Source organism: Salvelinus alpinus, chromosome 20, assembly GCF_045679555.1.
Source record: "Salvelinus alpinus chromosome 20, SLU_Salpinus.1, whole genome shotgun sequence".
NCBI classification, from domain to species: Eukaryota; Metazoa; Chordata; class Actinopteri; order Salmoniformes; family Salmonidae; genus Salvelinus; species Salvelinus alpinus.
Window position 1 is genome coordinate 17,844,232 of NC_092105.1, and position 26,429 is coordinate 17,870,660.

Below are 26,429 nucleotides of genomic sequence, written 5' to 3' on the forward strand. Positions count from 1 at the left end.
AAAGCGGTAACTTACTTATTATTACTATTATTGTTGTTTATCATTCCAAATAGTAGTGGTATGGGTGGTAATGGTAGCAGTTTAGTGATGGTGGTGGTAGTAGTAATGATGATGATGATAGTAGTTGTAGTACTGAAGATTACTTATTTAGTTAGTAGTTAGTTTCATTTTCCATATTTATTACATTTCTACTATTGACTGTTACCATTTTGTTATTATTTTTGTATTTAATTTTGTATTATTATTTACTACCATTTTATATTATTATTTGTTATCGTTTATAATCTTATTACAATGTATACATTGTTGCTTTGGCAATATTGACAATGTTTTTCATGCCAATAAAGCAGCTTGAGAGCGAGAGATAGAGCGAGGGCGATAGGATGGACAGAGGGGGGGGGCGATAGGATGGACAGAGGGGGGGGCGATAGATATGAGAGAGAGAGAGCGAGCGAGCGAGCGAGCGCGAGCGAGCGCGAGAGAGCGCGAGAGAGCGCGAGAGAGCGCGAGAGAGCGCGAGAGAGCGCGAGAGAGAGCGAGAGAGCGCGAGAGAGCGCGAGAGAGAGCGAGAGAGAGCGAGAGAGAGCGAGAGAGAGCGAGAGAGAGCGAGAGAGAGCGAGAGAGAGCGAGAGAGAGCGAGAGAGAGCGAGAGAGAGCGAGAGAGAGAGAGAGAGAGAGAGAGAGAGAGAGAGAGAGAGAGAGAGAGAGGAGAGAGAGAGAGAGGGAGAGAGAGATAGACGATAGGATGGAGAGAGAGAAAAACACATTTCTTCCCACAGGGCCGTGGGGTGAGACAGGGATGCAGCTTAAGCACCACCCTCTTCAACATATATATCAACGAATTGGCGAGAGCACTAGAACAGTCTGCAGCACCGGCCTCACCCTACTAGAATCTGAAGTCAAATGTCTACTGTTCGCTGATGATCTGGTGCTTCTGTCACCAACCAAGGAGGGCCTACAGCAGCACCTAGATATTCTGCACAGATTCTGACAGACCTGGGCCCTGACAGTAAATCTCAATCTCCCCAAAAAAGGTCCAGTCTCCAGGACCACAAATACAAATTCCATCTAGACACCGTTGCCCTAGAGCACACAAAAAACGATACATAACTCTGCCTAAACATCAGCACCACAGGTAACTTCCAAAGCTGTGAATGATCTGAGACCCGGCAAGAAGGGCATTCTATGCCATCAAAATGAACATAAATTCAACATACCAATTAGGATCTGGCTAAAAATACTTGAATCAGTCATAGAACCCATTGCCCTTTATGGTTGTCAGGTCTGGGGTCAACTCATCAACCAAGATTTCACAAAAAAGGGGACAAACACCAAATTGAGATTCTGCATGCAGAATTCTGCAAAAATATCCTCCGTGTACAACGTAGAACACCAAATAATGCATGAAGAGCAGAATTAGGCCGATACCCACTAATTATCCAAATCCAGAAAAGAGCCGTTAAATTCTACAACCACCTAAAAAGGACGCGATTCCCAAACCTTCCATAACAAAGCCATCACCTACAGAGAGATGAACCTGGAGAAGAGTCCCCTAAGCAAGCTGGTCCTGGGGCTCTGTTCACAAATACAAACACACCCCACAGAGCCCCAGGACAGCAACACAATTAGACCCAAGCAAATCATGAGAAAACAAAAAGATAATTACTTGACACATTGGAAAGAATTAACAAAAAAACAGAGCAAACTAGAATGCTATTTGGCCCTAAACAGAGAGTACACAGTGGCAGAATACCTGACCACTGACTGACCCAAACTTAAGGAGAGCTTTGACTATGTACAGACTCAGTGAGCATAGCCTTGCTATTGAGAAAGGCCGCCGTAGGCAGACATGGCTCTCAAGAGAAGACAGGCTATGTGCACACTTCCCACAAAATGAGGTGGAAACTGATCTGTATTTTCTAACCTCCTGCCAAATGTATGACCATATTAGAGACACATATTTCCCTCAGGTTACACAGATCCACAAAGAATTTGAAAACAAACCCAATTTTGATAAACTTCCATATCTACTGGGTGAAATACCACAAGGTGTCATCACAGCAGCAAGAAAAGGGCAACCAGTGAAGAACAAACACCATTGTAAATACAACCCATATTTATTTTCCCTTGTGTACTGTAACCATTTGTACATTGTTACAACACTGTATATATACATAATGACATTTGTCATGTCTTTATTGTTTTGAAACTTCTGTATGTGTAATGTTTACTGTTCATTTTACTTTTGAATATTATCTACCTCACTTGCTTTGGCAATGTTAACACATGTTTCCCATGCCAATAAAGCCCCTTGAATTAAATTTTTTGAGTGAGAGAGAGAGAGACAGAGAGAGAGACAGAGACAGAGAGAGAGACAGAGAGAGAGAGAGAGGGGTGATAGGATGGACAGAGAGAGAAAGAGGGATGGGAGCGAGACAGCTGTGAGAGAAAGGGTGAGATGGACAGAAGTCTAAGATGATTCTTGTAACAGGTAGATAAAAGAAAACGACATCTCCCACACTCACCTGAAGTAATCCTTGCCTTCTTCTCTACCCTCTTCTCTCCTGCCTCCTCCTCATCTTTCTCCTGTAGGCTGTGTGTGCATTTGCTAGTGGGTACCGTATTCTGCCCTCCCTTCTCCTTGGGATGCCCGTCTGCCAGTGCCAGGATGGGAGGTGAACGTCGCCCACCCTCTCCCACTCTGTCACCATCTCTAGCCCCCTCCCAGGCTTCCTGCCCTGGGGACAGGCTCTCCCTTTGGCCACCACACCTCTGGAGGACTGGGACTCTGTTGTTCCCATATACTTTTCTTCCACCTAGACCAGGGAGGAAGACAGAGAGAGGAGGAAAGGGGAGGAAGCGAAGGAGAAAGAAGCAACAGAGAGAGGGGGGTGATGGGAGAGAGAGAAAGCGAGAGAAGGGCTGTTAGACATCCAAAGACATGCTGTAAAACTTTGATGGGGTAAAGAGTTTTGAATCAGATGTCAGTGGATGGTGTAAAGAGTTCATACTGACCCTCCTACTATGAGAAACAGAGGTAGAGAGAGCGAGAGAGAGCGTGCACAAGAGAAAGCGAGGAAAAAGGTTGTTTTAGGACGAAAACACTCCCATCTCTCCCCCTCTCCTCCCCCTGGCATGACCCTGGCATGACCCTGCCGCACAGAGCATGACTCTCTTTCTCAGCCTCCTCCTCTCTCACTCTCATAATTAATCTCCCACGTCAGTTCAGGCCTCGCTCCACTACACAGCTGGGCTCTCCGCCAGCACAAGTAGCCCCCTTCCCCCACCCACTCTTTCCCTCTCTCTCAATCCTTTTGACACTATTCCTCTCTCTCATCCACTTTCACTAACTTTACTCCTGCTCCATCTCTCTGTAATTCTCTCTCCCTCCTCTCCTCCCCCACTCCCTGGATCTCTTCCTCTCCTCCCTCTTTATCCTCTTTCTACACAGATAAGCAGAAAACGCTCATTGAAAATAAAATTCTCCCCACGTCTCGCTCTCTCTCACTGTGTGTGTATGTATTATGACCAAACCCTGCCTAGCTGTGTGTGTGTGTGTGTGTGTGTGTGTGTGTGTGTGTGTGCATTGGGTTACTCACCCTCCCTCTCTCCCTGCCTGGCGGTGTGTTGGCAGTGTTCCCACTCTCTCTCTCTCCGCTGGCCGTCTGCCAACTCCCGTTCTGCTACCGCTGCCGACACAGACACACACACACCCCCGCACTCCTTCTCTTTCAGCTCCAGCTCCGAGAACCGCATCATCGCCCGCTAAACACACAGACACACACACACACAGAGAAAGCAGCCATGAAACCCACTAACCTTCTAGCCCGCGCCGCACACACACACACCTCTCTAAACCTCAATCTGGGCTGAACGGTTACAGAAGCAGACATCGCATCAGGAAATCACAGTGTCATTAAAAGGAGGCCAAAACAGGACAGGACAAAGAGACAGAGATAAACGAACAAGCATGGCACATCCAGACACAGTTAGGTTAGACTAGTGCAGTCAGCCACAGTGAGTCCTAGTTCCTGTCATCTCCCTTCCTGAAACATGAACACAGCTAGAAAACACATACAGCTAGCCCGGAGGCTCACAGAGAAAGAGGGTGGGCAGAGAGAGAAAGAGGGGGGGCAGAGAGAAAGAGGGGGGGAACAGAGAAAGAGGGGGGGCAGAGGGAAAGAGGGGGGGAAGAGAGAAAGAGGGGGGGAACAGAGAAAGAGGGGGGGAAGAGAGAAAGGGGGGGAACAGAGAAAGAGGGGAGGAGAGAGAAAGAGGGGAGGAGAGAGAAAGAGGGGAGGAGAGAGAAAGAGGGGAGGAGAGAAAGAGGGGAGGAGAGAAAGAGGGAGGAGAGAAAGAGGGGAGGAGAGAAAGAGGGGAGAGAGAAAAACAGAGATATAGGGAGAGAAAAACGTAGAAAAGGGAAGAAGCAATGCAGAGCAAGTGAAAAAAAGACAGAAAGAAAGTGTGTGGAGTGCAGAGAAATGGAAGCAGAAAGAGAGGGCAGAAGGAGAGAAAGCCTGTCTGAGGGGTAGAGTGAGATAAAGAAATGTAAAGAACTGACCTCCCAGATAGCTGCAGGGCGACTTATATTATCCCCCTCTCGTGATATGACTTCCATCTAAGCAATTAGAACGGGGGAGGGGGCTCAATATCTGTCCATTGCATATTCTGTCCTTTTCATACTCTGTCCATCATTTTCATCATTTCATATTATTTTTTATAATTTCAGTATATCTGTTCATCATTTTAGTCAGTATATCTGTCCCATCATTTTAGTCAGTATATCTGTCCCATCATTTTAGTCAGTATATCTGTCCCATCATTTTAGTCAGTATATCTGTCCCATCATTTTAGTCAGTATATCTGTCCCATCATTTTAGTCAGTATATCTGTCCCATCATTTTAGTCAGTATATCTGTCCCATCATTTTAGTCAGTATATCTGTCCATCATTTTAGTCAGTATATCTGTCCATCATTTTAGTCAGTATATCTGTCCATCATTTTGGTCAGTATATCTGTCCATCATTTTGGTCAGTATATCTGTCCATCATTTTAGTCAGTATATCTGTCCATCATTTTAGTCAGTATATCTGTCCATCATTTTAGTCAGTATATCTGTCTATCATTGCATGTAGGTATTGTATGTTAACATGTCTTTCTCCACATATCTTTACACCCCCCCCCCCCCCTTTCTCAACTCTGGGCCTCAGTGTCTGCAGCACTGCTGCTTTTTCTTCTTCCCCTTTAATCAAGGATTGACCAATCAGTAACATCAGTCAATCAATCAACCAACCAATCTATTAACTATCAGGAGAAAGGAAACCCAGCAGTAGTGCAGACCTGGAGGATTGGAGTATCCCTGTTATACACAAACATCTAGCAGCCACAGACCCACCAAGCACACACACAGTCAAACAAATAACTACAAAACCCTTGTTTTCTGAACTGGAAAAACATGTCTTTTTCAAAGTGAAAGGTAACACCCTCCACCCAATATATTTTATTTTTGTGGGAGGAGGATTGTAGGTATATGATTTATAACAATGGAGTTAGACAGAGGCTCTTGTTAAGATGATGATAAACATCCACAAATCTAGCATTTGATAGCTTTACATCAGCAAGCATGACCATTTTAGACAAACCAACATGGTTTAGAGGTGCCCTGAAAACATATGGACAGGTGGAACCAACCGGTTAACACACACATGCCTCTGTCCCATTCATTGATAATCAGAAGAAGTGTGTGTGTCTATGCCAGAAATCGCACACACGTGTTTTTTTTTAACTAATCTAACCGGAATGTTGGTCTATGACAAGTAGAAATGTAGATTCAGTGCATGCAGTCTGATCACGTAATAACGCACCGCAGTTCAGTAGTGCAGGACTGAATCTGTGTTTTGTTTACAGTGTGCGTCAGGGTTTCCGTTAGGAAAATGTGGCGCCGGACATTTGACCGGCAACATTTAAATTTACTGGACATTTGGGAAATGTACCGGACCCATGTGCTTTGGGTGGGTAACCTGATTAGGGCGTCCACCCACAGTGCTCAGAATGACAGCACATCTACAATATGGTCATTCATATTAACAGAACATGCAACTATGTGTGGCCCTTCTTACCAAATGTGCACTTTGAACATGTTAGAATAACAGCCAACAAGACAAGTAACAAACAGCAAAATCACTCATTTATGTCAATCTACTATAGTAGAAAAAATTTGGCTACCTATTCTATTGGTCAGCTTGTGGAGGAAGAAATGGCCTGTTCCAAACAGACTCTGGGACAGTTGTGGGATGATAGATACCAAATTCATACAACCAGGAGGCCTAGGCTACATAGCAAAGATCAGAAAGTTGAACATTTTAAGCTAAACGATCAGGCGATTTCTTCACATTAAAACCACAGCAGGGCACTCAAGGCAGTTGGCTAATCGCGAATGTTTGTTCCATAATAATTTTAGCGGGAAAACACTGTTTTCAAAAGGGCAGTGCACATGCAAGAGGTTTCATGTGACAGAGATTAATAAGAATAGTACTTTGAAGCAAGGTAAGACAAGCCTCATAATATGCAGTAAAACCTTCAGTTTTCAAACAATTAAGTAGCCTATTTGTTTTCAAAATGCATACTTCCTCCAGCACTTTGTAAAGTGGTGTGTGACGCGCTGATGAAGCCTGCCTTCCGTTTGACATTTGATGCTGTGTTCAAAACAACTCGGAAATCTCCAACTTCCGACTTCAGTGCGTTCAAGATAACTGGGAAAACAAACAAGCTCCAAAGGGGGAAATAGTTTTGAACGGTCATCCAACTCAGGAACTTGGTCCTCTTTCTAGAGCTCCGACTTTCCGACCTGAAGATCACTGAGGTCATTTTTATGTAACCTTTATTTAACTAGGCAAGTCAGTTAAGAATAAATTCTTATTCACAATGACGGCCTACACCGGCCAAACGCGGACGACACAGGGCCAATTGTGCGCCGCCCTGTGGGACTCCCAATCACGGCCGGATGTGATACGTCATGATTTGACCTGGTATTTTTCAGAGTTCACAGTTGTCTTGAAAGCACCACAACATGCAGCAGCAGCAGCTCTGTCTGACAGATGTCCCACTCTAAGGCTCTGTATCTGTATGCTAAATAAGATACATAACGAATATACAGTACACACACCAAATTAATTCCACAAAATTATGCAAATTAACATAGACCGATAAGCATGACCAGCCAAATGTATTTCCATCGACTGGCATTTGCATCAATGACGAGGCTAAAAAGCCTTATTTTACAATGGGATTTATTCCTCTTCTCCCAGACAATTGGCGGGCACCAATTCTATTTAATCGGCTTTTCAATTTTATTTTTGGGGGACAAAACTGGCTATTACCGGCTAACGGAAACCCTGGTGTGTGCGTGTCTTAATGTGTTCAGTGTGTGTGAGGAGCCAGGCACTAATAGCCTTGGGGGAAGGGATGTGTGACCTTGGATAAGGCCAGGGTGGGTGACCTTGGATAAGGCCAGGGTGGGTGAAGGGGGAACCCCATCCATCACCCTCCAGCCCCTCTGGCTCACCTTGGGGTTAGGCACAGCCGGAACCATGAGGCTGCCCGGTCACAATGTGAAGCCCTACCGCTCAGCAGACAGCAACACATGCTTTTGGAACCTGCCTTTGTATTTCACCATCTCTCCCCTCACTCTATTTCTCCCAAGCTAGATACACAGAGCACGCAAACAACCTAACCAATGTTGCCTAGACAACTCACAGGCCTAGGTTAACCTTTGAACTGGCCTTGTACTAACTCACTGACTGTCAACTGTCATGCTTCAAATGTCCTCTCAATCTCAGAGGCAACCGCAAAGGGCTGGTATAAGCCTATAACCCTGAATTAACCCTCACCCTGCAAGTTCAGCTATGGGGAGCAGGTATCTGATCCATAGACTGATTCTAAGACATATCCTATATGAAGTCATATATTGTCTGAATAATATGACAGTCTATGGGCCGCTAAAATAAGTGGCAGAATTGACCATTGTTGTAGCTTTGATTCCTGCACAGGTCACATGGTAACGTACCATATAAAGTGTAAATGAAGAGTCAGGCTACCATCACATCCCCCAACCCAACTACATCCGCATTTCTCTCAACTCACCTGCAGGGCGCGCTGTTCCCGGCTCAGCTTGCTAGAGTCTGCGTACAGCTCAGTCGTGACACATTTGATGCGGTCACCCACATAGCCCGAGGAGCTAGCGATCCTCTTGGTCAGGCTGGTCCTCCGTGAGCCTCTTCGCCCACCCTCTTCGTCCTCATCCCCTTCTCCATGTGACTCCTCTGTGTCTCCAACGCTCTCTCTTTCACTGTCCCTCTCCTTCCCCAGGTCCATGTAGCGATGGATGGGGTGGGAGGAGGTTTGTCTGTCCATCTCTTCTCTCTCCTCTCCAGACGTGAAGTCGCAAGAAAACGTGCCATCTCTAGACAAGTGGTCGCCAGACTTGTGGTCACAATCCCCAGTTGTGCGGACTCCAGACGTGCGTTCACCAGGCGTGCGGTTGCCAGAGATGTGGTCGACAGACTTGCGGTCACCAGACGTTCGGGCACAGCGCAGGGTGCTCTGGTCCTGTTCCCCTGGGTCTGAGGAAGGGCTCTGGTCCACAGGACTCTCCTCTGCCCAATTAACCAGCTTTGGGGAGCCCTGAGGTGGGCTAGAGGCCACACCTGGACAGCACGTCTCCTGGAGGGGCTTGGGTCTCACACAGAGGGTCTCTGGTTGTCTGTCTGTGTGGATAGTTGTCATGGTGGAGCTTGGGCTGGGGTGGTGATGAATATGGTGGGGGTGGTGGTAATGCAGTTGGTGTTTTGGCTCCCGTTCCACTTCCCTAATGTTTTCATTGCCATGGCAACACTTGTGTTGGTTGCCAGAGACATGCGGCTTGTTGGTGGTCGGAGTGGATTCTCCATCTGTGTCGGAGTGGACAAGGTCAATGCAGATGATACGGTCTTTGGAGGGGGTACTGAGGCTGGAGGAGGAAGTGGGTCTGGGCTGGCTCCCTCCCTGCTCCCCGTCCTCTCTTTTGGGCTTCACGTGGAACCCCTCTCCTGTTTCCACACCACTTCGGCCCCTGCGGGACCCACCACAATCCTCTGTGAGACCCCTAGGTTTGTCCTGACCATGGCCCCGGCACTTGGGCCCCTGATCTGCCTGCTCCAGGGCTTTGGAGTCTGGATGTGCGTGCATCAGAGGGTGGGTCATCTCCTGGGAGTTGAAGGTGAGGTACTCCCCAGCATGGCTGTGATAGGGTAAGGGCTGTTTGGCTGCCAGGTGGGAGGGATACAGGCTGCTACTGCCCAGCAGGACGGGGTGAGGGTAGGCTGGGCCCTTCCCTGGCAGAGGGAGAGAATGGAGGGCCATGCTGTCGGGTACAGAGTAGTGCAGGTATCGGTTGGCGTAGGCCATGCTGTGAGCTAGGTAAAGGTGGCTGGGCGGGTGCCCGTTGGTATTCTCCAGACAGGGACGTTTAGTATAGGGAGACACCTCCTGGGACGTCTCAGCCCTCTTGGGGGCTTTAAGAGGCTTCTCTGTGGAGCTCCTATGATGGCCGGCCATGGGGGAACCTTCTGATTGGCTGGGGCTGTGATTGGGCCAATCACCATTGGGTTTGGGGGACGGGGGCATCGTGGAGGCAGGCTTGTGATTGGAAGGTATTGGGGTAGTATGTGGCTCTCCAACCCTGAGGCAGGATGGGCTGTTTTGCTGGGACTGGGGCAGGACTCTCTCTATAACCTTGTGTTTGATGACTGAAGGAGAGGAGCGTTTCCCTTGGGGGTCTGGGCTGGGCCTGGGGGATAGGGCTGGGGGGTGGGGGTGTGTTTGGGTGGACCCAATGGTGGAGATGGGTGTAGAGGTGGGCACCACCCAGGAGGAGTGCAAAGTGCTGATCATCTCTGGCCTGTCTGGGGCCTTGGAGAAAGTGCTGTTGACCACTGAGTGGGAGGGGTGGGAGGAGGGTGAGAGGGTCTCCTTCAGGAGCTCCCGGCTGGGGGGATGTCCGTACCGAGGCCCCAGAGACCCCAGAGCTTCCATCTTGATGGGGAAGCTGTTGGGAGGCAGGTCAAACTCCAGCAGCCTTCCAGAGAGATCCAGAGGCTTTGGGTCTGCTGGGTCTTTGGTAGTCTTGTTTGGTGGGGTTTTCCGCTCAGAGGACGGTTTAGAAGGGGACTGATTGGGTTTCCTTTCACACCCCCCAGCCCTGTGCTCTGACGCCCCATCCCTGGGTCTGTGTTTATGGGGGCTGGGCCGGGCGGGGGAGGGGTGCTCTTGAGCAATGCTGCTCACATAGAATGGGTGAGGCATCGACTGGGAAGAGGAGGAAGATGGTGGCCCTATTCGAGGGACTGGCCTCTGTAGGTCTAAGGTGCTGTCGCTGAGAGTGGGAGGCAGGGGAGGAGCAGGCTGGGGGAGGCGAGTAGAGGCACGAGGGGAGGAATCAATGGGAAGGCTATTACTAACACCACCACCACTAATACTACCACTGCTGTTGCTGGCTCCTTTGTTTGAGGTGGGTCTAGTGGGCTTACTGCTCCTGCTGGGGGGTCTGTCTCGGTCTGTGTGGGGGGGCTGAAGGTGCTGGGGTGGAGGGGGAGGCTGGTGAAGCTGCTGCCCAAACGGAGAGCCCTCGTGGTGGATGCGAGACCCGACACTCAGCCCCTTCTCCTGACAATGTACCATGGAGGTGGAGGCCACAGACACCGCTGGGATCCTCATGGGAGACCCCACCAGGGGGGAGGAGATGGGGGACGGGGGGTAGGGGGGCATGAAGTAGAGCCTCTCGGTGGCCGAGGCAGCAGCAGGGTTCATGTTCCCCCCCTGGGAGGCACAGAGGGACTGGTAGGCCAGGTGCTGGGGCAGGTAGGGGCTGGGCTGACTGAGGAACTGAGCCTTGTACATGCTGAGGGCGGCGTACTTGGACGTGTCCATGAAGGGGTAGAGGCCTGCTTCAGGGTACAGCCCCGGGCTCAGCCCCCAGGGCAGACGTAGGTACCCGCCTGCTCCTGCACCAGCACCCCCCAGGCCCAGCTCTGTGGGCTTCTGCCCCCCAGGCCCCACGCCTATCCTGTCTAGGCCCTCTGGCCCCCTCTGGAGGCCTGGTGGAGGGCTCTTGTACAGGCCCATGTAGCCGTTACTAAGCTTGCTCCTGTCCATGGAGACATCAGGCTTATAGAGGAGGTCCGGGAGGCCGTCCCGGCCGTAGCTCAGGGGGAGGGTATTGGTCACTTCGCGGGGCTTCTCAGCCGACAGCGCTTGGATCCCTGGGTAGATCACGCCGCCGTGCAGTCGGAGGCCATCCCGCATAAGAGCATTGCGGTCCAGACCCATGGCGGCCAGGGGGGTTAACCTGGCATCCACCTACAGGGGGATAACACAGGTTAAAATCTGTTATAAATATTGTTTTAAAACAGCCTTATACACATTATACACACAGGTTATGTCTTCACTTGAGTTAGGTATGAGGATATGGTTTACATCTCTTAAAAGGCCCAATGAAGCTGTTTTTATCTCAATATGAGATCATTTCGGGGTAACAATGAAGTACCTTCCTGTAATACAGCGGCGGTCGGTGATGTTTTATATGAATTAAAATTTAGAACGTAGGTGCACAGGTCGAGCGAAAAATTTGAGTAATCGAGGTGACGGACAGTGACACATTCAAAATCGCCTTACACACTCTTGCCTGCATCTAGTTGATCTAGGATGTAATCAATAACCCAACAGTTACAAACGAGAGTTTCTATTGGACAAATTCAGGTTTATTTATCCCCGTTTCGTTCTGTTGGCTTCCTTTTATGATTTTCTTTTACAGAATTAGCGGAATGAATACACCCCTGATCACACGCAAACATAGTTCACTTCATAGCAGCCACATGATCCCTTTGATCAACAGCATGATCCCTTCGATCGTTGTATAATTCCTTCTCGCATCTACGTGCTCTCCTCCTCTCATCTTTTCCCTTTGCTTGTGGACTTCAGTGTACAACACATCAGCTGTCTGACCAGGCGAGAGAAAAAAAATCCAAACCAAACCTTCATACAGTATCATAACCGCTACACACACCCTACATCGTTGTCAACATATTAGCTAACAACGTTAGTAACGTCATAGTCAACATAGCTACTAGAACTATTGCATTAGTAAACACGCTACAATCATGCAGTACAGTGTACAGTCAGCAAGCAGTTACACAGGCGGGCCAGGTTCGCAAAACATTTATTAATCCAACCAGTGTTGGATAGCCATAGCCAGCATAGCAACCCTCTCTGTTTGAGCCGAGTGTTGGAGTAGGTTAAACTAGCTAGCTGCATTCGCTAGCTACACCATATATACAAAAGTATGTGGACACCCCTTCAAATTACTGGATTTGAATATTTCTGCCACACCCATTAATGACAGATGTATAAAATCGAGCACACATCCATGCAATCTCCATAGAAAACATTTGCAGTGGAATGGCCTTACTGAAGAACTCAGTGACTTTCAACGTGGCACCGTCATAGGATTCCTCCTTTCCAACAAGTCAGTTTGTCAAATATCTGCCCTGCTAGAGCTAGTGCTGTTATTGTGAAGTGGAAACGTCTATGATTAACAACGGCTCAGCCGCGAAGTGGTAGGCCACACAAGCTCACAGAACAGGACCGAGTGGAGAAACCTCGTAGCATATAAAAATAATCTGTTCATGGTTGCAACACTCCCTACCGAGTTCCAAACTGGTTCTGGAAGCAACGTCAGCAAAATGACTTTGTCAGGAGCTTCATGAAATTGGTTTCCATGGCCGAGCAGTGTCAGCTGGAGTGGTGTAAAGCTTGCCGCCATTGGACTATGGAGCAGTGGAAACAAATTCTCTGGAGTGATGAGTCACGCTTCACCATCTGGCAGTCCAACAGAGGAATCTGGGTTTGGCGGATGCCAGGATAACACTACCTGCACGAATGCATAGTGCCAACTAGAGGTCGACCGATTATGATTTTTTAACGCCGGTACCGATTATTGGAGGACCAAATAAAGCCGATATCGATTAATCGGCCGATAACAAATATATACACTGCTCAAAAAAATAAAGGGAACACTAAAATAACACATCCTAGATCTGAATGAATGAAATATTCTTATTAAATACTTTTCTCTTTACATAGTTGAATGTGCTGACAACAAAATCACACAAATTATCAATGGAAATCAAATTGATCAACCCATGGAGGTCTGGATTTGGAGTCACACTCAACATTAAAGTGGAAAACCACACTACAGGCTGATCCAACTTTGATGTAATGTCCTTAAAACAAGTCAAAATGAGGCTCAGTAGTGTGTGTGGCCTCCACGTGCCTGTATGACCTCCCTACAACGCCTGGGCATGCTCCTGATGAGGTGGCGGATGGTCTCCTGAGGGATCTCCTCCCAGACCTGGACTAAAGCATCCGCCAACTCCTGGACAGTCTGTGGTGCAACGTGGCGTTGGTGGATGGAGCGAGACATGATGTCCCAGATGTGCTCAATTGGATTCAGGTCTGGGGAACGGGCGGGCCAGTCCATAGCATCAATGCCTTCCTCTTGCAGGAACTGCTGACACACTCCAGCCACATGAGGTCTAGCATTGTCTTGCATTAGGAGGAACCCAGGGCCAACCGCACCAGCATATGGTCTCACAAGGGGTCTGAGGATTTCATCTCGGTACCTAATGGCAGTCAGGCTACCTCTGGCGAGCACATGGAGGGCTGTGCGGCCCCACAAAGAAATGCCACCCCACACCATGACTGACCCACCGCCAAACCGGTCATGCTGGAGGATGTTGCAGGCAGCAGAACGTTCTCCACGGTGTCTCCAGACTCTGTCACGTCTGTCACGTGCTCAGTGTGAACCTGCTTTCATCTGTGAAGAGCACAGGGCGCCAGTGGCGAATTTGCCAATCTTGGTGTTCTCTGGCAAATGCCAAACGTCCTGCACGGTGTTGGGCTGTAAACCCCACCTGTGGACGTTGGGCCCTCATCCCACCCTCATGGAGTCAGTTTGACCGTTTGAGCAGACACATGCACATTTGTGGCCTGCTGGAGGTCATTTTGCAGGGCTCTGGCAGTGCTCCTCCTGCTCCTCCTTGCACAAAGGCGGAGGTAGCGGTCCTGCTGCTGGGTTGTTGCCCTCCTACGGCCTCCTCCACGTCTCCTGATGTACTGGCCTGTCTCCTGGTAGCGCCTCCATGCTCTGGACACTACGCTGACAGACACAGCAAACCTTCTTGCCACAGCTCGCATTGATGTGCCATCCTGGATGAGCTGCACTACCTGAGCCACTTGTGTGGGTTGTAGACTCCGTCTCATGCTAACACTAGAGTGAAAGCACCGCCAGCATTCAAAAGTGACCAAAACATCAGCCAGGAAGCATAGGAACTGAGAAGTGGTCTGTGGTCACCACCTGCAGAACCACTCCTTTATTGGGGGTGTCTTGCTAATTGCCTATAATTTCCACCTGTTGTCTATTCCATTTGCACAACAGCATGTGACATTTATTGTCAATCAGTGTTGCTTCCTAAGTGGACAGTTTGATTTCACAGAAGTGTGATTGACTTGGAGTTACATTGTGTTGTTTAAGTGTTCCCTTTATTTTTTTGAGCAGTGTATATATTTGTAATAATAACAATTACAACAATACTGAATGAACAATAAACACTTTTATTTGAACTTAATATAATACATAAATAAAATCTATTTAGTCTCAAATAAAAAATGAAACACGCTCAATTTGGTTTAAATAATGCAAAAAACAGCGTTGGAGAAGAAAGTAAAAGTGTAAAAAAGCTAAAGTTTAAGTTCCTTGATCAGAACATATGAAAGCTGGTGGTTCAATATTCCCAGTTAAGTTTTAGGTAGTAGTTATTATAGGAATTTTGACGCGTCCACTATTTCTCTCTATACCATTTGTATTTCATATACCTTTGACTATTGGATGTTCTAATAGGCACTTTAGTATTGCCAGCCTAATCTCGGGAGTTGATAGGCTTGAAGTCATAAACAGAGCTGTGATCAAGCATTGCTAAGAGCTGCTGGCAAACGCAGTAAAGTTTGAATGAATGCTTACGAGCCTGCTGCTGCCTACCATCGCTCAGTCAGACTGCTCTATCAAATCATAGACTTAATTATAATAACAGAAATACGAGCCTTTGGTCATTAATATGGTCAAATCCGGAAACTATAATTTCAAAAACAAAACGTTTATTCTTTCGGTGAAATACTGAACCATTCCGTATTTTATCGAACGTGTGGCAACCCTAAGTCTAAATATTGCTGTTACATTGCACAACCTGTTATGTCAAAATTCTGACAAATTAGTTCACAACGAGCCAGGCGGTCCAAACTGTTGCATATACCCTGACTCTGCTTGCACTGAACGCAAGAGAAGTGACACAATTGCCATAGTTAATATTGCCTGTTAACATGAATTTCTTTTAACTAAATATGCAGGTTTAAAAATATATTCTTCTGTGTATTGACTTTCAGAAAGGCATTGTTGTTTATGGTTAGGTACATTTGTGCAAAGATGGTGCTTTTTCGGCAATGCGCTTTTGTTAAATCATCACCAGTTTGGCGAAGTTGAAGTAGGCTGTGATTTAATGATAAATTAACATGCACCGCAGTGATTATATGCAACGCAGGACAAGCTAGTTAACCTAGTAATATCAACCATGTGTAGTTAACTAGTGATTGTGAAGATTGTTTTTTATAAGATAAGTTTAAATGCTAGCTAGCAACTTACCTTGGCTCCTTGCTGCACTCGCGTAACAGGTGGTCAAGCCTACCACGCAGTTTGCTCATGGATTGCAATGTAATCGGCAATAATTGGGCGTCCAAAAATGCAGATTACCGATTGTTATGAAAACTCGAAATCGGCCCTAATTAAAATCGGCCATGCCGATTAATCGGTCAACCTCTAGTGCCAACTGTAAAGTTTGGGGGAGGAATAATGGTCTGGGGTGTTTTTCCATTGTTCGGGCTAGACCCCAAAGTTCCAGTAAAGTAAAATCTTCACACTACAGAATACAATGACATTCTAGACGATTCTGTGCTTCCAACTTTGTGGCAACAGTTTGGGGAAGCCGCTTTCCTGTTTCAGCATGACAATGCCCCCATGCACAAAGCAAGGTCCATACAGAAATGGTTTGTCGAGATCGGTGTGGAAGAATTTGAATGGTCTGCACAAAGCCCTGACCTCAACCCATCAAACACCTTTGGGATGAATTGGAACGCTGACTGTGAGCCAGGCCTAATCGCCCAACATCAGTGCCCGACCTCACTAATGTTTGTGGCTGAATGGAAGCAAGTCCCCACAGCAATGTTCCAACATCTAGTGGAAAGCCTTCCCAGAAGAGTGGAGGCTGTTATTGCAGCAAAGGTGTGACCAACTCCATAATAATGCCCATGATTTTGGAATGAGATGTTTGACGAGCAGGTGTCTTTTGGTAATGTAGTGTAAAAGTGAAAGTTAAAAAAGACAACTAAATATAGCTCTCTCTCGCATCTCCTTAATTTTTAAATAAATGTATTCAAAACTGTTCAACTATTGTCTCTCTTTGAGTCAACTTATCACTACTTGTTATGCACTGCAGTCCTAACTAGCTGTAGCTCATGCTTTCAATACTAGATTCATTCTCTGATCCTTTGATTGGGTGGACAACATGCCAGTTCATGCTGCAAGAGCTCTGATAGGTTGGAGAACATCCTCTGGAAGTTGTCATAATTACTGTGTAAGTCTATGGAAGGGGGTGAAAACCATGAGCCTCCTAGGTCTTGTATTGAAGTCAATGTACCTAGAGGAGCGAACTGCAAAAATCACTGAAGCTGGAGACTCATATCTCCCGCACTAGCTTTAAGCACCAGCTGTCAGAGCAGCTCACAGATGACTGCACCTGTACATAGCCCATCTGTAAACAGCCCATCTACCTCATCCCCATACTGTATTTTTTTTCTTCTCCTTTGCACCCCAGTATCTCTACTTGCACATTCATCTTCTGCACATCTACCATTGCAGTGTTTAATTGCTGTATTGTAATTACTTCGCCACCATGGCCTATTTACTGCCTTAACTCACCTCATTTGCACTCACTCTATATATACTTTTCCTCCCCTACTGTATTATTGACTGTATGTTTTGTTTATTCCATGTGTAACTCTGTGTTGTTGTATGTGTCGAATTGCTATGCTTTATCTTGGCCAGGTCGCAGTTACAAATGAGAACTTGTTCTCAACTGGCCTACCTGGTTAAATAAAGGTGAGGGGAAAAAAAGAAGAAAGGAGGATGGAAACTAGCTGTCCTTCGGCTACACCATGGTGCCTCCCTACAGAGTGCTGTCCTTCGGCTACACCATGGTGCCTCCCTACAGAGTGCTGTCCTTCGGCTACACCATGGTGCCTCCCTACAGAGTGCTGTCCTTCGGCTACACCATGGTGCCTCCCTACAGAGTGCTGTCCTTCGGCTACACCATGGTGCCTCCCTACAGAGTGCTGTCCTTCGGCTACACCATGGTGCCTCCCTACAGAGTGCTGTCCTTCGGCTACACCATGGTGCCTCCCTACAGAGTGCTGTCCTTCGGCTACACCATGGTGCCTCCCTACAGAGTGCTGTCCTTCGGCTACACCATGGTGCCTCCCTACAGAGTGCTGTTGAGGCTACACCGTGGTGCCTCCCTACAGAGTGCTGTCCTTCGGCTACACCATGGTGCCTCCCTACAGAGTGCTGTTGAGGCTACACCATGGTGCCTCCCTACAGAGTGCTGTCCTTCGGCTACACCATGGTGCCTCCCTACAGAGTGCTGTTGAGGCTACACCATGGTGCCTCCCTACAGAGTGCTGTCCTTCGGCTACACCATGGTGCCTCCCTACAGAGTGCTGTTGAGGCTACACCATGGTGCCTCCCTACAGAGTGCTGTCCTTCGGCTACACCATGGTGCCTCCCTACAGAGTGCTGTCCTTCGGCTACACCATGGTGCCTCCCTACAGAGTGCTGTCCTTCGGCTACACCATGGTGCCTCCCTACAGAGTGCTGTCCTTCGGCTACACCATGGTGCCTCCCTACAGAGTGCTGTTGAGGCTACACCATGGTGCCTCCCTACAGAGTGCTGTCCTTCGGCTACACCATGGTGCCTCCCTACAGAGTGCTGTCCTTCGGCTACACCATGGTGCCTCCCTACAGAGTGCTGTCCTTCGGCTACACCATGGTGCCTCCCTACAGAGTGCTGTCCTTCGGCTACACCATGGTGCCTCCCTACAGAGTGCTGTCCTTCGGCTACACCATGGTGCCTCCCTACAGAGTGCTGTCCTTCGGCTACACCATGGTGCCTCCCTACAGAGTGCTGTCCTTCGGCTACACCATGGTGCCTCCCTACAGAGTGCTGTTGAGGCTACACCATGGTGCCTCCCTACAGAGTGCTGTTGAGGCTACTGTAGACTGATTGCAAAACAGTTTGTTTCAATCAATTACTTGGTGACCTGTTAATATATTTAGTGTAGTTCTATCTGAAAAGGATAACTTTAATGTTTTACTATTTTTACTTTTATTAATTTCAATGAGAATGGTCCTCCCCTTCCTCCTCTGAGGAGCTTGAACTGCTGCAATATTTATTTTTAAATGGAAAAAAAAAAGCTACAAAATATTTCCCAAGCAAGAATTTAGCTAGGTTTGTCTGGGAATGGTCTGAGTGACGAACTTAATTGGAGGAGCCTAATTTGAGGGAGATGTAACTAAAAGTGTTAGTTTCATCAGCTGCTGTGCAATTTACAGATACAAAACACAGGAAAACACATTGACTGTCCTGGGCCTTTAACCTTGTTATAAACAGTGTTATAAAACTGTAATATACATGATATAGACGATGACGTACCATGCTTTGTGTGATGTGGTTCCCTTCACTTAAATCCAGATTTCTCTGGGTCCCCGCATCACTAACAGGTCATCTCCTGGAGAGAAAACACATGGGCAGAATCATTTGCACACATACATATACACTGACATGTCATAATAGGGGTGTTTCCTGGTGTGGTGGCAGTGGTGTGCTCGAGTTAATGACTGACTTAAAGGCTTGAGTTTTCAATAGCACCAACAACACGTCACGCTGAGAAAGAGCGAGAAGGGAGACGAAGGGCAGAAAGGTGGGGAGAGGGTGTGATCCCTCTGCTATTGCAACACACACACACTCCCCCTCCACCCAAAGTAGTCTCCCAATCTATAGCCCTCTCGCATTCGCCACCCACCCAAGGGGGTAGCCAACTTACATTGTGGGGCCCCAGCCATTCAATCACATTCTCCACATACTCGTTTTCACTCGTACACCCTCCTTGCCCTTCCCTCCCGCCATTCTGCCGGCTGGCTAATATTCAAATTGCCTTCCAAAACAAACTTAAGGTCACTTTGAATAGGCTATTTATTGCTCAAACACCAAACATACAAACACATAACCTGCGTTATCACCGTTAAGTGAGGATGGTGAAATTGCTGGTAGTGAGAGGTACCTATTTACCCAAGTCAGTCAGTCAGTGAGAGAGAGAGAGAGAGAGGGAGAGAGCAAGAGAGAAAAACTTGGCTTCTCCATCATAGGAAAGAAACTCGTATGTGGCTCGAGCTCCGGGCCACAGGCATGCCGCTTTTATTACAGTGCCCTCGAGCTCATTAATCTCCTTCCCCCTTGCTGTTCCTCCCTTCCCCCTCTTCTTCCTTGCCTGGAGGCTCAGGCACAACACAGTCCTGCCTGTCTGGTCTGCCCTGCCTGCCTGCCTGTCTGTCTGGCCTGGTCTGCCCTGCCTGCCTGGTCTGCCCTGTCTGGCCTGGTCTGCCCTGCCTGCCTGCCTGCCTGTCTGTCTGTCTGGCCTGGTCTGCCCTGCCCTGCCCTGCCTGCCTGTGTCTGGCCTGGTCTGCCCTGCCCTGCCCTGCCTGCCTGTGTCTGGCCTGGTCTGCCCTGCCCTGCCCTGCCTGCCTGTGTCTGGCCTGGTCTGCCCTGCCCTGCCTGACTGTGTCTGGCCTGGTCTTCCCTGCCCTGCCTGCCTGTGTCTGGCCTGCCTGGTCTGCCCTGCCCTGCCCTGCCTGCCTGTGTCTGGCCTGCCCTGCCCTGCCCTGCCTGTGTCTGGCCTGCCTGTGTCTGGCCTGCCTGTGTCTGGCCTGCCTGTGTCTGGCCTGCCTGTGTCTGGCCTGCCTGTGTCTGGCCTGCCTGTGTCTGGCCTGCCTGTGTCTGGCCTGCCTGTGTCTGGCCTGCCTGTGTCTGGCCTGGTCTGCCCTGCCTGTGTCTGGCCTGCTCTGCCCTGCCTGTGTCTGGCCTGGTCTGCCCTGCCTGTGTCTGGCCTGCTCTGCCCTGCCTGTGTCTGGCCTGGTCTGCCCTGCCTGTCTGGCCTGGTCTGCCTGAACAACATCAGTGTGAGACAGAACCCTTACATTTCCACATAACATGTTGGGGGCGATGAAACAGAGCACCATTCATTTTCAATGGAGGGAAGTGAAGAGGGAGAAGGGACCATTGGGCGATGCCTGGGCGAGGGAGCATAAACAGAGCGGGACAAAAGTTGGGAAATGCTGAACTTTATGCAAATACTCTGATTTTGCAACAATATTGACCAATCAAAGCTCACTCTAGCTTCCAGCCCCTACAACAAGAAAATAGCTTAAAGTGTTTTGTCAAATACTGGTGGAGTCAACTAATAAAAGAATGGACGACCTGACCAGAGAGGTCCAGGACATGAAGAACAGTTTGCAGTTCTCCCAGGGTCAGCACGATGAGTTGAAACAGGAGAACAGCAAGATGACAGCAGTCTAAGTCATTGAGAGAGAACATCAGTTCTGTGTGTAAATCCATGATAATGACGGATAAAATCAGATTATCGAGGGACAATCAAGGCGGAACAACATGGTTGTAGATGGAATTTCAGAATCTCCACGAGACTTGGACGGAGTCTGAGGACAAAGTGAGGGAAATTATCTACGAGAAATTGAACATGGACCACAGGAATATTGAGTTGGATCGCAACTACAGGACTGGAAAACCCATTACCAGCCCAGGTGACAGGCCCAGGTCGATTGTGGTCAAGTTCCTGAGGTTCAAGTTCAAGGTAGCTGTTCTGGAAAGAGCCACGAATTTACGAGGAACGTAGATTTTCCTCAACACGGACTATCCTGAAGCTGTGCGCCAGAAAAGGAAAGAACTTATCACAGCCATGAAAGCTGCCAGAGCGTGTGAGGACATTGCTTACATCCGCAATGACAGGCTCATTGTCTACCCTTCCTCCCAGAATCCTGGAAGGGATGAGATAGCTAAGCATATGGGTTTGTAGCTTCAACCCTGCAGCACACACACACTAATTGATTAATGGACTGCTGAATGTACATCTTTTATCTTGCTTTGTTTGTTCTTTTTCATATTATGTCTATCTCTGATAAGCTACCCAGGAAAGGGCTGAAAATAGCCCATATTAATATATGTAGCCTTAGAAATAAGGTTAATGAAATCAATAACTTGCTAACATTCATGTATTTGCCATTTCTGAGACTCAGAAAATGAATTTGATGACACAGCAGTAGCAGTATAAGGTTATAACATCTATAGAAGAGACAGAAATGCTTATGGGAGAGGTGTTGCTGTATACTATATAGAAATACTTATTTTCCACCATAATTTGCAAATAAATTCATTAAAAATCCTACAATGTGATTTCCTGGATTTTTTTTTCTCATTTAGTCTGTCATAGTTGAAGTGTACCTATGATGAAAATTACAGGCCTCTCATCTTTTTTAAGTGGGAGAACTTGCACAATTGGTGGCTGACTAAATACTTTTTTGCCCCACTGTGTGTGTGTGTGTGTGTGTGTGTGTGTGTGTGTGTGTGTGTGTGTGTGTGTATATATATATATATATATATATTCAGAGCCATATCCCTGTAATGCTTAGAGATCTTATGTCAAGTGTTATTGAAGTGTTGTGGTTGCAGGTTCACTTGGAACATCTAAAGCCTTTTCTTTTGGAGTGTTGGTATAGGCCACCAAGTGCTAACAGTCAGTATCTAAATAATGTGTGTGAAATGCTTAATAGTGTATGTGATGTAAACAGAGAGGTCTACAGTCGTGGCCAAAAGTTTTGAGAATGGAAATTGATATTTGTGTCAAAGTTTGCCGCTTCAGTGTCTTTAGATATTTTTGTCAGATGTTACTATGTAATACTGAAGTATAATTACAAGCATTTCATAAGTGTCAAAGGCTTTTATTGACAATTACATGAAGTTGATGCAAAGAGTCAATATTTGCAGTGTTGACCCTTCTTTTTCAAGACCTCTGCAATCCGCCCTGGCACGCTGTCAATTAACTTCTGGGCCACATCCTGACTGATGGCAGCCCATTCTTGCATAATCAATGCTTGGAGTTTGTCAGAATTTGTGGGGTTTTGTTTGTCCACCCATCTCTTGAGGATTGACCACAAGTTCTCAATGGTATTAAAGTCTGGGGAGTTTCCTGGCCATGGACACAAAATATCAATGTTTTGTTCCCCGAGCCACTTAGTTATCACTTTTGCCTTATGGCAAGGTGCTCCATCATGCTGGAAAAGGCATTGTTCATCACCAAACTGTTCCTGGATGGTTGGGAGAAGTTGCTCTCGGAGGATGTGTTGCTACCATTCTTTATTCATAGCTGTGTTCTTAGGCAAAATTGTGAGTGAGCCCACTCCCTTGGCTGAGATGCAACCCCACACATGAATGGCCTCAGGATGCTTTACTGTTGGCATGACACAGGACTGATGCTAGTGCTCACCTTGTCTTCTCCGGACAAGCTTTTTTCCCAGATTCCCCTAACAATCGGAAAGGGGATTCATCAGAGAAAATGACTTTACCCCAGTCCTCAGCAGTCAAATCCCTGTACCTTTTGCAGAATATCAGTCTGTCCTTGATGTTTTTCCTGGAGAGAAGTGGCTTCTCTGCTGCCCTTCTTGACACCAGGCCATCCTCCAAAAGTCTTCGCCTCACTGTGCGTGCAGATGCACTCACACCTGCCTGCTGCCATTCCTGCGCAAGCTCTGTACTGGTGGTGCCCCGATCCCGCAGCTGAATCAACTTTAGGAGACGGTCCTGGCACTTGCTGGACTTTCTTGGGCGCCCTGAAGCCTTCTTCACAACAATTGAACCGCTCTCCTTGAAGTTCTTGATGATCCGATAAATGGTTGATTTAGGTGCAATCTTACTGGCAGCAATATCCTTGCCTGTGAAGCCCTTTTTGTGCAAAGCAATGATGACGGCATGTGTCTCCTTGCAGGTAACAATGGCTGACAGAGGAAGAACAATGATTCCAAGCACCACCCTCCTTTTGAAGCTTCCAGTCTGTTATTCAAACTCAATCAGCATGACAGAGTGATCTCCAGTCTTGTCCTCGTCAACACTCACAGGAGATAATCACTGACGTGATGTCAGCTGGTCCTTTTGTGGCAGGGCTGAAATGCAGTGGAAATGTTTTTGGGGGGATTCAGTTAATTTGCATGGCAAAGAGGGACTTTGCAATTAATTGCAATTCATCTGATCACTTTTCATAACATTCTGGAGTATATGCAAATTGACATCATACAAACTGAGGCAGCAGACTTTGTGAAAATGTATATTTGTGTCATTCTCAATACTTTTGGCCACAACTGTACTTTCTTGGGGACCTGAATATTCACTGGTTTTCCTCAAGCTGTCCGCTCAAGAGGAAGCTTTTCGCTGTAACCAGTTCCTGTAATCTGGTTCAGGGTATTAATCAACTTACCAGGGTGTTTACAACCACTACAGGAACAAGACCATCCACATGATTCAATCACATTTTTACTGATACTGTATCCATCACATTTTTACTAATACTGTATAACTTTGTTCTAAAGCTGTATTTCGTGCCCATTGGATGCAGTGATTACATAGTGGCTATATCCAGGAGAGCCAAATTTCCAAAAGCTGCGCCAAAAAAAATTGTGCATAAGAGATCATACAAAAGATTTTGCCATGACTCTTATATTGATGTTAAAAATATTTGTTGGTCTGATGTGATAAGGAGAATCCAGATGCTGCACTTAATGAATTTATGAAATTTCTTCTTTCAATTATTGATAAACATATGAAACTGACTGTTAAGGCTCCATGGATTGATGAGGAATTGAAAAACTATGGTTGAAAGAGATGGGGCAAAAAGTAGTGGCTAGTAATTTTGGCTGCACATCTGACTGGCAAATTGAGAAATTGTGTGACTAAACTCAACAAAAATAAGAAACTGTATTATGAAGCCAAGATCAATGATATAAAGTGATGGGGAAAAAACTTAAGTACTTAAAAAAAAAAATATGTCCAGAAAGACTAATTGAACTCCATCTTTCATCAAATCAGATGGCTTATTCATCACAAAATCATTGTGTTTATTTTAATGATTACTTCATTGGCAAAGTGGGCAAACGTAGGCAGGAAATGCCAACAATTAGCAGTGAGCCATCGTATTAATGCATAAAAAACAAATAATGAAAGAAATGCATTGCAAGTTTGAATTTTGTAAAGTTAGTGTGGGAGAGGTGGGGAAATTATTGTTAACAATCAAAAATGACAAACCTCCTGGCATTGATAATTAGATGGAAAGCTACTGAGGATGGTAGCTGCCTCTATAGCCCCTCCTACAGTATCTGTCATATCTTTAATCTGAACCTGGAGGAAAGTCTCCATCCTCAGGCCTGGAGGGAAGCTAAAGTAATTACGCTACCCAAGAGAGTGGCGAAGCGGCCTTTACTGGTTGTAACAGCAGACCTATCAGCTTGCTCCCAGCTCTTAGCAAACTGTTGGAAAAAAATAGTGTTTGACCAAATACAATGCTATTTTTCTGTAACCAAATTAACAATAGACTTTCAGCATGCTTATAGAGAAGGGCACTCAACATGTACTGCACTGACACAACAGGTTATTGATAATAAGATGATTGTGGGAGCTGTACTGTTAGATTCCTGTGCAGCTTTTGATATTATTGACCACAACCTGTTGTTGAAAAAACATGTGTGTTATGGCTTTTCAAACTCTGCCATACTGTGGATTCAGAGCTATCTATCTAATAGAACTCAAAGGGTTTTTGTGAATGGAAGCTTCTCTAATGTCAAACATGTAAAGTGTGGTGTACTGCAGGGCAGCTCTCTAGACCCTCTACTCTTTTCTAATTTTACCAATGACCCGCCACTGGCATTAAACAAAGCATGTGTCCATGCATGCTGATGATTCAACCATATACACATCCGCAACCACAGTTAATGAAGTCACTGAAACCCTTAACAAAGAGTTGCAGTCTGTTTTGGAATGGGTGGCCAGAAATAAACTGTTGAACAAGTTGAGACTAAATTATTTGGTGTTACCTTAGAATGTAAACTGTCATGGTCAAAACATATAGATTCAATGTTTGTTATGATGGGGAGAGGTTTGTTTTTTGACACCACACTCCAAAAGCAAGTCCTGCAGGCTCTAGTTTTGTCTTATCTTGATTATTGTCCAGTCGTGTATTTGAGTGCTGCAAGGAAAGACCGGCATGTCTTGATCTTCATTGTAACCAGAAGGCTGATATAAATACTATGCATGCCAGTCTCTTGGCTAAGAGTTGAGAGACTGACTGCACCACTTCTTTTTATAAGAAACAAAATGTTGAAAATCCCAAATTGTTTGCATAGTCAACTTGCACACAGCTCTGACACACACACTTACCCCAAAAGGGTTCTATTCACAGTCCCCAAATCCAGAACAAAATCAAGAATACTTACAATATTATATGGAGCCATTATTGAATGGAACTTCCTTCCATCTCATTTTGCTCAAATTAACAGCAAACCTGTTTTTTTAAAACAGATAAAGTAACACCTCAGGGCACAACGCCTCTTCACTATTTGATCTAGATAGTTTGTGTGTATGTATTGACATGTAGGCTACGTGTGCCTTTTTTAAATAATGTAGTTCTGGCCTTGAGCGGTTTTTGTCTATTAATCTTCTGTATTTATGTAATGTTTCATGTTTTGTGTGAACCCCAGGAAGAGTAGATGCTGCTAACAGCTAATGGGAATCCTAATAAAATACCAAATACTGGATTGGCTGTTGATACCTAGCACTACCTAGCCTGCTTGCTAGCATCCACATGAGGGCAAAGCTAGAATGGCTATCCAAATTATTGTGATATGTGGAAATCCAGTTTTACGCCCTGTGTGTGTGTCTCTCGATTTGCCCGAGAACATCAGCCGGGATCATTCAGTCTTTCTCATCCCGCCATACCTTCTCTCGCACAAAACATTTTCCACGAACTCACAGGAAACCGTGTCATCGGGACTGAATGCAGCAGTATGAAGTAGAAATAGAAAAGGAGTGGAGCCAGGCTGTATGTCACTTAAGAGCAT

The 26,429-nt window shown here is 46.6% G+C and overlaps 1 protein-coding gene across 3 annotated transcripts in view; it reads right to left on the minus strand.

The window, feature by feature from the left end:
* The window catches only part of LOC139546396 (BCL-6 corepressor-like), a 78,216-nt gene that overhangs the window by 37,535 nt on the left and 14,252 nt on the right, over positions 1 to 26,429 (minus strand). For 2 of the 3 annotated variants that reach the window (XM_071354738.1, XM_071354737.1), the window contains 5 exons: positions 18,913 to 18,988; positions 8,147 to 11,398; positions 4,565 to 4,621; positions 3,600 to 3,765; positions 2,526 to 2,816 (listed from right to left, as the gene is read on the minus strand). In XM_071354738.1, the coding sequence (XP_071210839.1) occupies positions 2,526 to 2,816; positions 3,600 to 3,765; positions 4,565 to 4,621; positions 8,147 to 11,398; positions 18,913 to 18,915 (3,769 nt within the window). In that variant the 5' untranslated portion in view covers positions 18,916 to 18,988. The remainder of the gene's footprint in view (positions 1 to 2,525; positions 2,817 to 3,599; positions 3,766 to 4,564; positions 4,622 to 8,146; positions 11,399 to 18,912; positions 18,989 to 26,429) is intronic. The other variant, XM_071354739.1, reaches the window with a different exon arrangement.